Here is a 17848-nt window from a genome sequence, read left to right as displayed (position 1 = left end):
TCTTATATTATGTTGTCAAATGTTAATACGAATTTTATTAAGGTCGAAGATTCACTTGGTTCCCTATGCTTAAATATATTTCAAGCAAAAACAAAACAAAAAATTTCTATCAATTTCCATGTAAATTGCAAAACTCTGGTGGATAGGACGTTAGCCTTGCAATCACTGTAACTTGGGTTCCGAATTTTCCCCTTGCTTGATTGCAGCATAGCAATTTCTTGTCTTAAAAAGTAGTAATGTAGTATATTTAATATGTATAAGCAAAACTTAAGGTAGATAAATTAAAAATAGAGAAAGAAGAAGCAAATTAATCTAAGAACATGTAGGGAATGAAGTGAGTAATTTTCCCAGTCTGCAGATATGACTAGGTCAACCATTCAGAAAAATAGTAAGAAACGATGACTTCATCTGAATTGAGATTCTAGAAAATATATTAAAGAATATATCTGACTTCCAATTAGTTAATAGAGTCCAGATTCTTTAAAGGAAAATTTGCAGCTCAAGACAAAGCCTAGTTTTGCGAGAAATTGATGGGTAGGAGGGTCAAGACCACAAATTGAATCTTTACAATTATTTTAAAAATCATTTTGTTTTTCCTTTTATTTTGTCAGCATATATTTGATAGATCAACTTGAAATCGATTGATGCGTCGCTAGTGAATCACTAAAGTTTCATAATATGTACGAGTACATGAAGGCTCTTCCTCCTTTTACAAGCAATATTCTTTACAATAACATTACTTGAGTTCCGAATTTTCCCCTTGCTTGATTGCAGCATAGCAATTTCTTGTCTTAAAAAGTAGTAATGTAGTATATTTAATATGTATAAGCAAAACTTAAGGTAGATAAATTAAAAATAGAGAAAGAAGAAGCAAATTAATCTAAGAACATGTAGGGAATGAAGTGAGTAATTTTCCCAGTCTGCAGATATGACTAGGTCAACCATTCAGAAAAATAATAAGAAACGATGACTTCATCTGAATTGAGATTCTAGAAAATATATTAAAGAATATATCTGACTTCCAATTAGTTAATAGAGTCCAGATTCTTTAAAGGAAAATTTGCAGCTCAAGACAAAGCCTAGTTTTGCGAGAAATTGATGGGTAGGAGGGTCAAGACCACAAATTGAATCTTTACAATTATTTTAAAAACCATTTTGTTTTTCCTTTTATTTTGTCAGCATATATTTGATAGATCAACTTGAAATCGATTGATGCGTCGCTAGTGAATCACTAAAGTTTCATAATATGTACGAGTACATGAAGGCTCTTCCTCCTTTTACAAGCAATATTCTTTACAATAACATTACTTGAGAAACAAAGGATATGAAACACTTGAAATTAAAGAAAGAAAGAAAAAAACAGTAGAAAAAATTATATGTGAAATTAAATCTGCACAGGAGTGTATAAACATTATTGCTTTCTAATACTACAATAAAAAGCCATTTTAATGACAGCTACCCAGAGAAACAATGATGATGATTTATTTAATTTGTTATCTTTCTTGACTTTTTTGCAATCACATTATTAGTCAATTGTGAGGCTAAATCCACCATCTCTCCCTTTATGTACATGATATCTTTTGTTCAAAGAAAAAAAAAAGGTATAAGCAAAAGGTAGACAAGTTAAAAATAAAGAAAAAAGAAGCAAATTAACCTGAGAACAAGTAGGGAATGAAGTGAGTAATTTTCCTAAAGTCTGTGGATATGACTAGGTCAAGCATTCAGAAAAATCGTAAGAAACGATCACTTCATCTGAATTGAGATTCCAAAAAATATATTAAAGAATATATCTGACTTCCAATTAGAAAATAGACTCAAGATTATTCAAAGGAAATTTTGGATACTTGTTGAAAAACCCTAGTTTACGAGAAATTGCTGGGAAGGAGGGTCAAGACTACTTGAAATCGATTGATACGTGTTGAATCTTACTAAGAAGGCCGATATGTTAAACTAGAAGAAATAGAATGAGACGTATCAAATATTTTAGGAGATACTAATATAAGAAACCCTACAGAATTTCATTTATATACACAGCATGATGGAAATCAATTAGTAAGATTCAACACGTATAGGTCAAGTAGACAAATTAATAATGAAGAACAATCTGATCAAGAATAGATGTGCGAGTCCTATAGCTTTTATCCGCACCTATAAAGCCTACCCATAATAGTAAATTGCCTTTATTTTCTATCCTATTACTATCAATTTTACAAAAATCGGAATACCTTTGGAAAAGTCTTTAAATGAGAGCATCCTGTCGATTTTACAAAAATCAGAATATCTTTGGAAAAGTCTTTAAATGAGAGCATCCTGATTGACAATAGACTACTCTAGCATTTTCTAACGTATGAATTTCCACCATTCTGATAAAAGCTATCTTTAGTGTCAGCTACGTACCTAGAGAAAACAAGGATGTTGGTTTATTTAATTTGTAATCTTTCCCGAATTCTTTGCAACCAAATAACAAATTTACAATTTGATTTGTAACGATGTTTATGTACCCTGATGCGGTTCGATCCCTATCAGTCCCCCTCATCTTTAATAATTAATAATTTAACTCACTAATGTTATCGTTTGTCAAAAAACAAAAAAGAAAAAAGTTTGGTCCATCGAGGTATACTATGTTGCAAGAAAAAGTTCATGGGTGTTTCATAAAAAACTGCGGAAGTACCATATTTTCCACTACAATTTTGAAAGAGTTGATTCAACTCTTCTGCGAATTTAGGAATCTTGAGATCTTCAACCCGAAATCCTATTTGTTTCATAATCCCGTAAACAAAAGAACCTACTTGATAGCCAACATTGGGCCAAGTGAGTAAAACATGTACACCAAGAGAGCGAACACCAACACACCTCTCTATATAATGAGGTAGAGAGAGCAATGTATAAGTGCATGTGCAGAAGCCATACGAGAAAGGAAGAACAAGTCCCCTCCCATGCGGCGTGAGAAAGGTCTCACCAAACTGATCATAAAATGAATAGAAACAAGTCAAGACCTCTTTGGAGCCAACCTCTAAGTTTTGACATTCATTTTTCTTCTTCTCTTCCTTGTCAAAACTCCAACAGATTTGATTCAATCTTAATTAATACTGACAATATTTTGCGACCTTAAACAAATTACTCCTTAAGTTGATTGCAATGGATGAATAAGAATCTAGGAATCAGGTAGCCAAACTTGGCGCTAAGCAGTAGACCACCATTGAACTTAGACGATTGCACCAACAGGGTGAGAGATACTAAAGTGGCAACATGTGAAATTGATAAAAACATCTATGATAGTTTGCTTATGCTATGAAAGTTCCGAAATCGATGTATCATATTCATCTTCTCTCAAAATATTAACAGCATTATACGGTTATAAAATTGTACATATACAACAACTCTAATAGATCAAATTGTTCAAGATTTAAACTAACTGTTTTCACTATTCGAAGCTGACGATAACAAAGCAACAAACGCCTCTAAAATCTAGAATGCCAAATAGCATATTACGTAATCCAGGATAAAAATAAACCGGAATAGGATAAAAATCATAGTGGCGGTTTCGGGGGTGTTTGGATTGTGGGAAAGCGAGGGAAAAATTGGGAATTTTGATTTGGTACTATGTTTCGGACTGTCGAAAGAGGGGAAAAGAAGAAGGTGAAGCCGACTTAAAAGATGTGGGCCTTTTTTTAACAAGCCGAAATATGTGGGCCTTACATTAGAAAACCTAATTTGTGAGAGGTGTATCCAATTGAGAATTTGAGATTTTAATAGATTTATAAATTCATTAATTTTTAGGTGTATTCAATTAGGATTTTGAGGGATTTTAATTATTTTAATGAATTTAGTAATCAATGTACCATATTCTTCTTCTCAAAACATCAGTAGCATCTAATTATAACTTGTACATATGCAACAACTCCAAAAGATCAGTTGTTCAAAATTAAAAGCAACTGTGTTCACTATTCCACGCCGAGGATAACAAACAAACGTATCCAAAAACTAAATATCAAATGGCATATTACATAATCCAGACTAAAGATAATCCGGAAGATTATAACAGATACCGCGTAATATTACAAAATTTTAAGTACGCCTCTGACACTACCTACCTGATTGATAAAAACATCAACGATAGTTTGCTTCTGCTATGAAAGTTCCGAAATCGATGTATCATATTCATCTTCTCTCAAAATATTATCAGCATTATATGGTTATAAAATTGTACATATACAACAACTCTAATAGATCAAATTGTTCAAGATTAAAACCAACTGTTTTCTCTACTCCAAGCTGAGGATAACAAAGGAACTAACACCTCTAAATCTAGAATCCCAAATAGCATATTACACAATCCAGAATAAAGATAATCCGGAATAGTATAATCAGATAATCCCACCATCCAAACAGCACAATATTAACCAGAAAAGCGGCCGGAGAAATCACTTATCTTTGGTGGAGACGCCGTACTTCTCCTGCATCCTGGCGATCTCGTCCTCCTTCTTCTTCGTGTCGGACTTCTTGCCCATCTTCGCCTGCTGGTAGTAGAGCACGATGAGGTACCGGTTCGCGACGTTGAAGCCGGAGAGGTGATCCACCGCCGTTTTGGCGTCGTAGATGTCCTCGTAAACGACGAATGCGGTGCCTCTGGTGTCCTTATTCGTCCCGATGCGAATCTGCCGTATTGCGCCGTACTTGCCGAAGATGTCGTACATCTCCTCGCTCGAGATGTTGAAGGGGAGGTTGCGGACATAGAGCACGCGGTTGACTTCCGGCGGGAGGCGGGTGTTGACCTTGCGGAGGCTGATTGTGCTCATGGTGGCGGTTTGGGGGGTGCTTGGATGGCGGGAAAGTGAGGGAAAGCGAGGGAAAATTGGGGATTTTGAGACGGAGAGAACTGTTTGATTTGGTACTCTTGTGAATAAATTAGGGCTCCGGATTGTATATAGGGGAAATGAAGAAGGTGAAGCCGACTTATAAGATGTGGGCGTTTTTTTTTTTTACAAGCTAAAATATGTGGGCTTTGAATTAATGAAATGGGCTGAAATAGAAAACCCAATTTACATGCGGACCTTATTTTTCTGTTGTATTTTTTTTAATAACGTAAGATGATTTTTGGTCACTATGTTTGGAGTAGGATCTCTCAAATCCTCTCATCTTCTCTCTTACTTTCCTCTGTCCTTCTTTTTCTCTATAAAAAAAATCAACACAAAATGTTGACATGATTCAATTGTGACCGTTCAAATAAAAGAGGAATGAAGAGGGAGAGGAATTTGGGGGGAGCGGAATCCGACTCCATGTTTTGTCCCTGTTTTTATTTTGGTTACTATAATTTAAGAGTAAGGTGATTTCCAAATAAATAAATAAAATATTAAGGTGAATTTCTTTTTGGGCGGAACCCTTGATGGAATATGTATTTTTTTTTTATGTCTAATTTCTATGCTTTAGAAGCGAACGCTTAAAAGAATGATCCATATACTGTCCATGCTGAAACATAAGTTAAAATTCCAAATTACTCTTAAAAATGACAATTATCCACTTTTGTTTCCTTTGACATAATTTTTTCGCCTTTAGAGGTCGGCAAAATATTCGTCAGAATTGCGGAAGAACTAATATAATCATATTTTTGTCTTTCAGTATTATTAATATTTCCTCGCTTTTCTGTTTTAAAAGGTTATTATTGAAAGAACAAAATATTGTAAAAAAGAGTAGTCGGTTTGGCCTTCAAAAACATTTTGGTAAAATATTTTGTGATATATTTTCCGGAAAGGAAAAGGAATCCATGTAGGATTTGGAAGTACTGGCTATCACTATATATTGTGTAATTCACACAATTATACCTGCCCAGCTTTGCCTTCTTCTTCTCTTCTTCCATGGATTCCAAGTTTGCACTGATCTGTTTTCTTCTCTCTTCAATTCTCTTTGTTACCGGTCAAGCTGTTCAACCACATGAACAAACGAGCCAACCGGAACAGTCAGGAATCAACATGGGGAAGGTATCCAGCGTACTTTCCGACAAAGGGTATCACGCCATGGCACTAACCCTAGGCACCATTCTTGAGGCTGTGATATTTCCAACCCTAAACTTAAATCACAGCACCAGTCTTACCCTCTTTTGCCCTAAAGACCAAGCTTTCTTTAACTCCAAGTATGGACAGCCTCCGTTGACACTATTTAAGTATCATGTTGTGCCGTTCAAGATGGACAAAGATTCAGTAGAGGCGTCTTTCGATCATGGTTCCAAGGTCGACACTCTTCTGCCCGGTCATTCTCTCGTTCTTACTTCCCTGCCCACCAGCACTGGCGGATACGCTTCTCTCAACCTAGTCAAAGTCACGGAGTGGGGTGTGTACAATGACGGACGACTGATTGTTCATGGGATTGAGGACTTCTTTGATCCGGCTTTCCAAACCCTAAGGTATCCGCAATATGACGTGATGAACGTTAAAGAGGGAACTTCTCAAGGATTTCCGGGGCTGAAAGGTGCATTGGGGATTATTAGTCAGTTTCTCTTTCTGCAGAATTAGGTTCTTGGCGTTTGAGAGGTTATACTACAGTTGTCTGCATTTATTAGAGAGAATAGTTAGTACTAGTCATTGTGCCTGCGCGTTGCTACGGGTTTAAAAGTGTATGGATAAAATTTGTAGAAAGTTTTACAGACATGTATGTATATTCATTGTATTTACATCAAGGAACAAACATACATGAATAAGAGATGGTTCAGTGTTGATCTGGTAATGGAGTAATTGTAACAAACAATGTAGTTGTAATTCAAAGGGTAAAGTTTTGCTGTAGATTGAAAAAATGTTGATTCAAATGTGATTTTATGAAGAGTTGCTAAGTAAATTGATAGTTAACATGCAGGAAAGTGTTTATGTAATTAATATTTTACTAAGGGGAGAAATAATATTGAAGATAGTGAGGAGTTTGGGAAAGGGATGAGCAGGAATAAATTTTTATGCATAGAATTGTTTTCAGAATTGGAAAAGTTAGGAACATTGCTATCTACTTGATGGAACAATTTTTCTTGTTTAAAACTGGTTTTAATGTAATTGAAGTAAGTTGTGGATAAATGTAGCAGACAATGACCTAGTGTGCCACGTTCTCATATACTTTCTTGTAAGATTAATTGAAGAACAATACTTAGTTTTTGAACAAAATTAACTTCTGGATGAGTAATTTAACATAAAATAAGCAAAAAGAAACTCAGAAATCTCTAATTGAAGAACAATACTTAGTGTTTGAACAAAATTAACTTCTAGATGAGTAATTTAACATAGAAGAAGTAAGGGTAAAGTACAAAAAACTACCTCAACTATTGGTGTCACGACACTTTCATACCTCATCTTTTTAAAATGACAATGTCATACCTCATCTTACGAATTTGTGTCAATGTCATACCTTTGTCAGTTTTTTTGTTAAGTGCTGACGTGGTTAGATACGGAGACCACTCACTAATCCAACTGAATTAAAATATAATTAAATATATTTTTTAATAATTAAAAATTAAAAAAAAATTTAAAATTTATATTAAATCTCTCTCTCTCTCCCCCATCTTTCTCGCATATCTCTTTTCTCTCCATCCTTAAAACCCTTTCCCACCCGACCCCCCCTCCCTCGACCCTTTCCCACCCGTCCCCCCAACCTTCCTCCACCACCCTCTCTCTCTCGCCTCTCTCTTCTCTCTCTTTGGACACCTACCTGCATCCCTCAAACCCTTCCTACCCGTCCCCCCCAACCTTCCTCCCCCTCACCCTTTCTTCCCTTCGCTCCTCGTCTTCCCCAAACTCAAAACCAAAAACCACCCAACCCAGATCCCACCCCGCTCCAAACTCAAAACTAGAACCACCCAACCCAGATCCCACCCCGCTCCCGTCTTCTCCTTATTCCCCAAATGGTTTGGACCACATCCAAATCTGACAATCCATCAACCCGGTGTACACCGTCCCGTCATTCGACACTGCCAACGCATTCACGACATCCTCATGCGCCTTGACCGACTCGACACAGAGGAGATCCAGAGGCATTACTCGTGGCCCGATGCGACGTAGAAAAGATTGTGGTTGACAGTGAGGCAGGTGATTGAGAGAGAGGGGTGGCGGGGCGGGATAGTGGCGAAGCAGAGGTGAGAGACGGATAGGTCAAGGGGCTCTAGATGGGAGAGTTTTTGGAGGGAGAGGTTGCGCAGAGAAGATGGGAGCGGGGGGAAGAAACGGTGAGGGGGATAAAGGTTGGGGGGGATGGGTGGGAAGGGTGGGAAGGTTTTGGGGATGCAGGTGGGTGTCCAGGAGAGAGAGAGAAGAGAGGCGAGAGAGAGAGGTTGGATCCACAATTTTATATAAAAAAAATAATTTTATTTTTAATTTTTTAATTTTTAATTATTAAAAAATATATTTAATTATATTTTAATCCAGTTGGATTAGTGAGTAGCCCCAGTATCTAGCCACGTCAGCACTTAACAGAAAAACTGACGGAGGTATGACACTGGCACAAATTCGTAAGATAGGTATGACATTGTCATTTTAAAAAGATGAGGTATGAAAGTGTCGTGACATCAATTGTTGAGATAGTTTTTTGTACTTTATCTTAAAAAGAAAACCAGTAATCTAAATATCATTTACATGATGCTAAACAACAAAATTAGATAAAACCGTGATTTGATTTGCAAGCATGCTCAGCTCAAGGACATAACAGCATGTACAATTACTTATGTAAATGAGTAAATCTGCAGCATGCTCTGATCCATTGATCCACCGTTAGAGATTCTGAAATATCTAAACTACAACAAAGCAAGTTTGTGAATTTAGCTGACACGGGAATCAGGCACAAAAGAAATAATTTTCATCTTAGAAAAGACAGCAAATAAATGTATTTAATTATATTTTAATCCAGTTGGATTAGTGAGTAGCCCCAGTATCTAGCCACGTCAGCACTTAACAGAAAAACTGACGGAGGTATGACACTGGCACAAATTCGTAAGATAGGTATGACATTGTCATTTTAAAAAGATGAGGTATGAAAGTGTCGTGACATCAATTGTTGAGATAGTTTTTTGTACTTTATCTTAAAAAGAAAACCAGTAATCTAAATATCATTTACATGATGTTAAACAACAAAATTAGATAAAACCGTGATTTGATTTGCAGGCATGCTCTGCTCGAGGACATAACAGCATGTACAATTACTTATGTAAATGAGTAAATCTGCAGCATGCTCTGATCCATTGATCCACCGTTAGAGATTCTAAAATATCTAAACTACAACAAAGCAAGTTTGTGAATTTAGCTGACACGGGAATCAGGCACAAAAGAAATAATTTTCATCGTAGAAAAGACAGCAAATAAATGTATTTAGAATAGTCAGGGGAGGAAGCCAAACACAAAATCCCTTTTAGTCAGCAAAGCCGCGACAAACCGCCACAGCTGACTGCAAAACCAAACCGTTAAGAGTTTCGTTCAAATAAACACAAATCCGAAATAAAAACTCACATACAGCTGTTATAGAATCTACCTGAGTTCAATGGAATTTGTTTGACAGTGATCTGAAGGCAGGCCATGCCCAGATTGGACTGAAAAGTCGCCAGAAAGCTGGTCACAACTCTGCAATCGCAGACCGAAAAGGAGGGGAATACTCTGAAAACAAGGCAAACAATGACAACCCAACAAAACCAAAGCTTTAATTAAATGAAGCATAATTCAGTTTAAATTTCGTAATTTATTTCTTTCATTTTTTGACCAATCAAACAAACCATCACCGGAGAAAGATCCAACACGGAAAAAAAAAAAAAAAAAGCTTATATACCTTGATCGCAAACAGCTTGCAAGGTTGCAGACAGAAAGGCCAAAATTTGAACAACAAATTTTGCTGAAATCAAATATGAAAGCAGATCAGAAAGGCAGACCCAAAGCACGAAAAAGAATCAAACAACATACAATCAGAAAAGCAGAAAACCTTAGATCGTATCCATAACTTTTCCTTAAACCAAAAATCAAACCGCATCACAAAGCCACACCCAAACAACAAAAAAAAATTGAAATCAGATACGGTAACAAACGCAAATGACTCACCAGAGAACGTTAGTTTTCTAGAAAGAAAACGGCCGTGGATAATCGGCGAGAGAAAGATGCGAAGGGTGGACAGCAAGAACAACGAAGGCGTGAGAGAGGAAAAAAGCCTAGGCTCCATTTAAGTCCGCTCACTGTCCGTGAACAGTGAACGCTGGTTTGGGTTTTAGTATAGAAATAATTTGTTTTCCGTAAAATCCGTGGTATATATTCATGTGTTATATATAATCATTTTATTTCTAAACCAATTTACAATATTTTTTACCCATCTACAATTAAATCTAACGATAAGGTGCTACATCTATAATTAGCACCGACTATGCGAAACAAAAAAACTGTCAAGCTTTCTTGGGCAATCTCATGAGGTGTTGGCCTCTCAGTAATCTCATTGACTGATTCCATCTCTCTTCATTTGGGCAAACCATCACTGGGACTGAAACCACCATGCTCAGTAGAAGGTGTTCTCATCTGCTCGTCGAAAACCATGCGTGATTCACTGTCGTTTGAGTAGACTGATGGACTTGGGGGGGAGATGGTGTTCAGTTCCAGTTCACCCTTCTTAAAAGTAAATGACTTTAAGTCCTTTTTATCGTAAATTCTGAACACGACACAAAATTTTCTCCACAATGAGGCTTCTGGATCGAGTCGCAAGAGGATTTCCTTGTGTTCGTACAAGAACATGGCAGCATATATGAGGAGAGCTAATACTGAAGCAAGACCGGCTATGAGAAAGAGGCCCCGAAAGCTCTCAAGGCCGAGACTGTTGAAAGGGACCAGGCTGTTAGGGTCTTGACAACTTGATTCTTTGTCGAACCATTTCTTCTCAATCTTTTTCATTCTGTCTCCCTCGTTCACGTTTAGGATTGCCGTCGAAACGTCACGAGCAAGAGATGAACCTTTTGGGAAGACCTACAAGTCACAAATGAAAACGTCAAAAGATTGTATTCGGAAGATATTCTAGGAGTTAAATATACGCCAATGATAATTTAAACGATATTATGTAACCACTAAATTCTCCGATGCAAAATTCACACCCTCAACAGAAAGAACACCGAATAATCCCACATGACATGAGAAAACATGTATTCGAACATGATAGAGACGAAGGAGAGAAAGCAGGTAAACGTACAAAGCCAAAACCATCGGCTTTAAATGTCGGCTCAACCATGGTGTATTTCGAGCAATACTTTGCAATAAATAGCTTCATGTAGGGGTTCTCATCGAATGCCGCCGAGATACCATCCTTTTTATTCCCGTTTTGAAAAAGTTCATTCAACTCTTCTGGGGAACGAAAAGTCTTAATTTTTTCATCTGGAAATCGTAGTTGTTTCAGAATTCCAAGAACAAAAGAATCTGATTGGTAGGCAACATTGTGCCCATTCTTGAGGAGCAAATTAACATCCGTAACAGTTGGTTGGAGATGTTGAACTGTTAACAGCGATGCCAAACTTGCAGTATAACTTTGAGTCAGAATGAGGACCAAAAAGCACCATATTATCACCACACATCGAGCCAAGTTGCTCACTACTCGCTCCCCTGTAACGACAATTTCAAAAGATGAAAGAAATGGAGAATAATGAGTCATGGATGTCATAAGTTTGAGGCATAATTTACAATGGAAAGCATGAAATTTGCATAGTTTCTGTGGAGAGTAAATTAACACGAACAAACTTACTGGGTGAAAAAACCATGGTTGAGAACGAGAACCAAAAACTAGTCCCGATTTGGTAATGTGGAGGCCCCCGAAAGGCGTCGTTGATCCGATGTTCAAGAACCCAAACAACGAAACCAATGAATATGAAAAAACAACCGCTCGTTACCCAAAGGTCCCATGTCAAAGGCTTCAAGAACACCCAAGCATTCTTGCTTTTGTTGTTTTTGATAGGCACAATCATGGACACAACAGATTCTGTGTACGGCAACGTGAAGTCCACATATAAGGATCTGTTTGCTCTAATAGTGATATCCCCTACTGCCGCATCATATTTCTATCAAGAAAAAAAATGTTACCACGTCAGTTGCAAATTAGATAAGTTTGTCAGATTAGGGAAAAAAGACTCCTACCTTGAGATACACCTGATCGACCAAGTCATTGTAACTGCCAGCGCTCGAACCATTAGGCCTTGCATAGGGAATAAGATCGTAAGGGACAGCGTAGGGTAGTGCGTTAATTACAGCTTCGAAGACGTCTATGCAATATCCACCCTTGACCACCTTGGTTATAGGGTCATGTGTGACATTTACAAATTCCGAAAACCCTTCCTTGACCGGGACTAGAATTTGCAGCTTCTTGCCAAGTGTAGGAATCTCCCAACCCTTAGGAGCGGAGGTGGTGTCTCCCGGCCATATAATAGATCTAAGACTAGCATTGGAAATAGAATATTTGCTTGTGCTTGTCAAATTTAAGTTTCTTGCAAGGCCATTTTTGGGTGTCCAAAATCCAATCAATTTTTCCCCACTTCCAATCACATTAACAATCTCAAAAGTTGATGATTGTAATTGCCCGTTGGAAAGATTGAAATCTCCCGAAAGGCCTTCAAAATTTGTACCTGATAGTTCTTGGACAAGTTGAGGACCATTTTGTGAGACCCCAAATCTTTCTAGATCAGTAGTACTAGATTTTCCAGAAGTATTCGTCTTTTCGAAGTTAAAGTTTTTAGCCCCAACTTTCTCCACAGCCATGGCCAGTGCCCAAGCAGCATCATGCGCCCACAATCCGAACACATCCAGTTTAGCATCCTGGACAGTTGGATTGTCTTGTTGGAATTCCCTCTTCCATCTAGCTCGAAAATACTCGAGAGCTTTTGAATTTGGGTAATAAGTTTTTATCCCCAAAACCCCTTGCATATTTTCTATGCCAGATGAATTTATGGAACTGAACATGTTGGTCATCCCATCAGTCATTATCCAAGCATACCCTGCCTCCATCATGCCAATCTCTTTCGCCTTTTCGAAAATTCGCAAACCAAGAGATGGTAACATGTGCACAACGAAGACCCTTGTTTGCATTGCCATCAACTTTTCAAGCTCAACAACAATTTGGTCATCAGTGGCCGCCGGAGGAATGACACTCCGGTAGGCAATTCGAGCATCAACTTCTTGCAAGGCATCAGAGAGGTAAGGTATGACTCCTTCCCCAAACTCGTCGTCAACATAGATGGGCACTACTTCTCTCCAGCCAAAGGCGTGGATGATAGCACTAATGGCTTTCACTTGGGATGAATCATTTTGTGCAGCTCTGATGAAATATGAACTTCTGATTGAAGTAAGAGATGGGATTGTTGCTGAGTAGGAGATTATGGGAACTTGGGCTTTCTCTCCAAGGATGATTAGTAATTCGGCCTGCATTGACGATGCAGGCCCAATGATTGCTTGCACTTGAACATTCTTTATTAGGTCTAAAGCTGTTCATTCATACAAGAACATGTTAAATTAATAGAAAACTAGATTTTAATTCCTAAATGAGATGAAGTTTTTAAAAAATGTCTTATACAAGATTAAAAATTAATTTTAGTCTTTGGACTCTATTTAATGCCAGCATATTAAAAAAAAATTTATTTATAATTTTATGGTGTTCATAAATTAAATTTTATGAAATTATTGCAAATTTTAGGGTTCTTTAGATATAACTCATATAAGCCCAGACAAGTTGCATTTCATAAACAAAAACCCACATAAATTTAAATCTCCAAATAAAACCCAAGTTTCAAATAAACTGACATGTGGGCAAATTAGTGACCTATTATTACAATATATATACAACTTATGCCACAACTCCCTAATTAAGTCAATAAAGGTTATCATAACTCACCCTAATTATGATGAGCAACAAGCCCCTATACTATTAATATATTATACCAACAAATTTACCTATATTTTGTAGATTAAATAATAAGTATATTTATCTGAGAAATATGCATGATAAACATGTATGAAATATTATACTAATTTACCTATATTTTGTAGATTCACTAATGTAAATAATAAAATATATTTGGTTTGTTTTATTAACACTCCATATTTTGTTGACCACACCCCACATACTTAATACATTCCACATTTACTTTTTAAATTAAACTTTTTCTTAATACATCCCACATATTTTCCAATACTACCCTCACACCTCACATCTCGTACACCCCACACCTCACATCTCACACACCCCGCAATCATCAACTAATTAACCACACATCAAACTCTTCATCTCTTTCACACAATAGAATAATCCACATTTTAAAGACAAGAAAGATGAATTAAATTGTATAAAATCTCCATCTTGCCGTTTGATTTATAAACATCTGTCAAATTTTCTTGAACAATCATGTTGGATTCTAAGAAGCTTGATGGACAAACGGTAGGAACTATTCTTATAAGGTCATGTCAGTTCCAACTAGCCAAAAAACATTGAATTTCTTCATCATCAAATTGCCATAAGAATATTACATGTATTACTTCGTAAAATTTTACAACATTCTCTAGTTTTCTTCCTATTTCTTGGATTCCAACTAGAGCAGGGCTTTGCAAAAAGTCAAATTTTTATTCCATTATTTAAATAATTTCTTAAATGTGAAAACCAACGAATGAACGAGGAGCAAAACTTGATTTTTTGTTCCGTCCATCAAAAGATATATTTTCATCAACTTGTTTGTGTTTTTAGGGTTTTGTTCTACAATGGAGACTAAGAGTAGCTTTGAGGGCTCGAGTAGTCATTTCATATTAGAGTTACAAGTTGTTTAGTATTACATTTTTAAGTGGGGTGTAATCAACAACATGTGCGATGTTAATAAAAAAACCCATATATTTATATGAGAAACATCAATAGTATGCCTAATAAATATATTTATATGAGAAATATCAATAATATGCCGACTAATGTGACCAAAACTATTAGTATGTATGAAATCTTATACTAATTACCTATATTTTCCAGATTCAAAAATTTGATAACAGGTGCATTATTTTTCAAAGTAACCAAAACTACTAGTATTAAGTAGGTACATTTGTGAGATCCCACATCAACCAACGGAGAAGGGGTAATGTGTCTTATATGTACATACTTCCCTCCTTATAACACGAGGCGTTTTACGAGCTCACTGGCTTTAGATTCCATCGAAACTCTGAAGTTAAGCGAGATTAGACAAGAGCAATCCCAAGATGGGTGACCCACTGGGAAGTTGCTCGTGAGTTCCCAAAAAAAAAAACAAAAACAGTGAGGGAATGGTAAGCCCAAAGCAGACAATATCATGCTACGACGAAGCCGAAACTGGGATGCGACAACATTAATCTTTTTCAAAACAAAAAAATGGGTACATTGATATTCAAAAAATAAAACAAAACATACTAGACACGTCATTTTTTTACCCTTTTTGTTTTAAAGAAAACAAAGGCATGGTTTTTTATTAAATCAATAGGGTACATAAATCTGAAAATTTATTGTTGAATTCAAAACGTTGGGAATTTTTATTCCTATGTCATTTAAAATTTCAAAGCCATTACACAAGTTACAAGAAAATAAAAAAGCTTTTCATTTTAATTTTGATATCAACATAAGACTTAATTGAGGGTAATTTGGGAAATCCAAATAATATTAAATACGACACACAATCTCGATTAGGTAATTTGCTTAGGTGGAGCCTAGTCATCGGGTTTTTGTTAGAAAAAAATATATTATTGTGGGTTTTATGTAAAAAAAAAAAAAAAAAAAAAAAGAGTTTGAAGGGGTTAAAGTCACATTTTCAGTAAATTTTAATTCTCATTATGGTAAGTATCTTATATAAGAAAATAATTTTGTAAAGATTTTTCGGTACACATGTTTTTGCATATTTTCTTATGTGCCACTAATTCATTACAATATATTTGGGTACGAACATTTTGGTGCACTAGGTTAGTATAATATATTCAGGTACGGACATTTTGGTACACTAGTTTATTATAATATATTTAGGCATTGACGTTTCGGTACATTAGTTTAGTATCATATATTTAGGTACATAATTTTTCGGTACACTTGTGTCTTTGCATATTTTCTTATGTGTTACTAGTTCACTACAATATATTTAGGTACGGACATTTCGGTACACTAATTTAGCAAAATATATTATATTACGGACGTTTAAGTACACTAATTAGAGGAAGTAAAATAAATATAGTGAATTAAAATGTGTATAATAATAAATAATTTTAATTTTAATGTAATGACATTAAATAAGATATCTATTAAATATTAAAACAAAAATATAATATAAATTTAAATTAAGTATTCATTAGAGGACTAAAATCAATATCCAATCTAACACCAGGTTTTTATTGAATTTTAATCTTCTTCAAGGATTAAAGTTCAAAAATCCCTTAAATTAATCTCCCTTGACGTGGATTCATGCTTTGAAAACTAGTTGAGTGTTCAAAATTTCACGGGCAATTGTTAGAACGTGACCGTCCAACTCAAAACTCATTGATAATGAACATGAGATGCCCAAGATTTCTTAAACTATTATGCAAGGCTATTATTCCCTGACGTGAGATTCATACTTTCAAAACTCATTGAGTATAATAAACGGGTTCATGCTAGAATGTGAGCGTCTAACTCAAGGTCGATGAACAATGAACTAGATAAGCACCAACATCATTTAAAATATTATGCAAGGCTGTCAACAGACGGGGATTAATTGGAGCGATCAAAAACAAAACATGAACAAGGAGAAAAGAGAAATTACCTGCAGAAGCGGTGACAACACCATCTGAAGAAGAGCTCCTTTTCTCCAGAACAAGCCTAGTTTTATAGTTGGGTTTAGAGGCATAGAAATCGGATAGGGCGACTTCAATGCAGCTCAGACCCATCTTCCCATGCAAGGCATCAAAGTCAAGAACCAGACCCACATGAACTGGGATAGTCGTATTGTTTTGTGCCATGGCTAGGAAAGTAGTCTTAGAAAATAAGAACAAGAAGAACAAAGCAAAAAGGGAGCTGCTGCAGCTAGCTTTCTTAGCCATGTTTTCAAGCTTTGCAATTTATGACTTCAAGTAAAAAGCAGTCTTTATTTATATAGACTTAAAACGGTGGATTGAAAGCTCTAAACTGGATCAATTAATTGTTCATTACATAAAGGTTTTTTAGCCAAAATGGTTTCTGAGATTTGCATAACTCATTACTTTGGTCCTTAAGATTTGAAATCAATAGAAGTGGTCCCTAAATTTGTCCATCATCAATCATTTTGATCATTCATTGAAAAATTAAAGACCAAATAACAAAAATACCTACACTTTAATAAATAATGGGTCAAAATGATTTGACAAAAAAATTTTTGTGCACCCCTTTCTTCTTGGTGAAGGTTTTAATTGGATTTTCCAAATCACTGGGAAGCAGATGTCTCTAAAAGTTGAAACATTCAAAGGCACTATTTGTCTCATATTATATTGTCCAAGTCTAACTTTGACAAATCAAAGATGCATTTATATTTAGGAGCTTTAATAAAAATGGCTTCTTTAAAAGTTGAAACGTTCAAAGGCACTATTTGTCTCATATTATTATATTGTCCAAGTCTAGCTTTGACAAATCAAAGATGCATTTATATTTGGGAGTTTTAATGAAAAGGATTTGGGCCAACAAATATTTAACCAAAAATCATCATAAAATGTTATTTAACCAAAATGACTCAAAATTTAATAAAAAATCATCCAAAACTATTGTCCACGGGTCAAACTCACAAGTCCAACCCGCTACAAATCTATATTTCCGTAAATACTCCTAAATGATTTTGGAACTCAAAATTTTCTCTAAAAATAAATTTCTGCTATTTTAAAAG

The 17848-nt window shown here is 35.8% G+C and overlaps 3 protein-coding genes across 3 annotated transcripts; 1 reads left to right on the top strand and 2 right to left on the bottom strand.

Annotated features, from left to right (window-relative positions):
• Positions 1-4161: 4161 nt before the first annotated feature.
• LOC137707892 (splicing factor 3B subunit 6-like protein) lies at positions 4162-5857 on the bottom strand. Its single transcript, XM_068446831.1, has 2 exons — positions 5823-5857; positions 4162-4914 (listed from the first exon to the last, which is right to left on the bottom strand). The coding sequence occupies exons 1-2, from the start codon at positions 5855-5857 to the stop codon at positions 4425-4427; spliced, it is 525 nt and encodes a 174-aa protein (XP_068302932.1). The 3' UTR covers positions 4162-4424.
• Positions 5858-5969: 112 nt separating this feature from the next.
• Positions 5970-6509, top strand: LOC137707841 (putative fasciclin-like arabinogalactan protein 20). The gene has a single exon (XM_068446772.1). The coding sequence runs from the start codon at positions 5970-5972 to the stop codon at positions 6507-6509; it is 540 nt and encodes a 179-aa protein (XP_068302873.1).
• Positions 6510-10394: 3885 nt separating this feature from the next.
• LOC137712170 (glutamate receptor 2.8-like) lies at positions 10395-17042 on the bottom strand. Its single transcript, XM_068451297.1, has 5 exons — positions 16760-17042; positions 12111-13450; positions 11722-12034; positions 11176-11582; positions 10395-10955 (listed from the first exon to the last, which is right to left on the bottom strand). Exons 1-5 carry the CDS (start codon positions 17034-17036, stop codon positions 10455-10457), a joined length of 2838 nt encoding a protein of 945 aa, XP_068307398.1. The 5' UTR covers positions 17037-17042; the 3' UTR covers positions 10395-10454.
• Positions 17043-17848: the final 806 nt, after the last annotated feature.

The sequence above is a fragment of the Pyrus communis genome, chromosome 1 (genome assembly GCF_963583255.1).
Source record: "Pyrus communis chromosome 1, drPyrComm1.1, whole genome shotgun sequence".
In the NCBI taxonomy this organism is placed as follows: Eukaryota; Viridiplantae; Streptophyta; class Magnoliopsida; order Rosales; family Rosaceae; genus Pyrus; species Pyrus communis.
The sequence above is the reverse complement of the archived record's forward strand: the minus strand, read 5'-3'. Positions and strand labels throughout refer to the sequence as shown.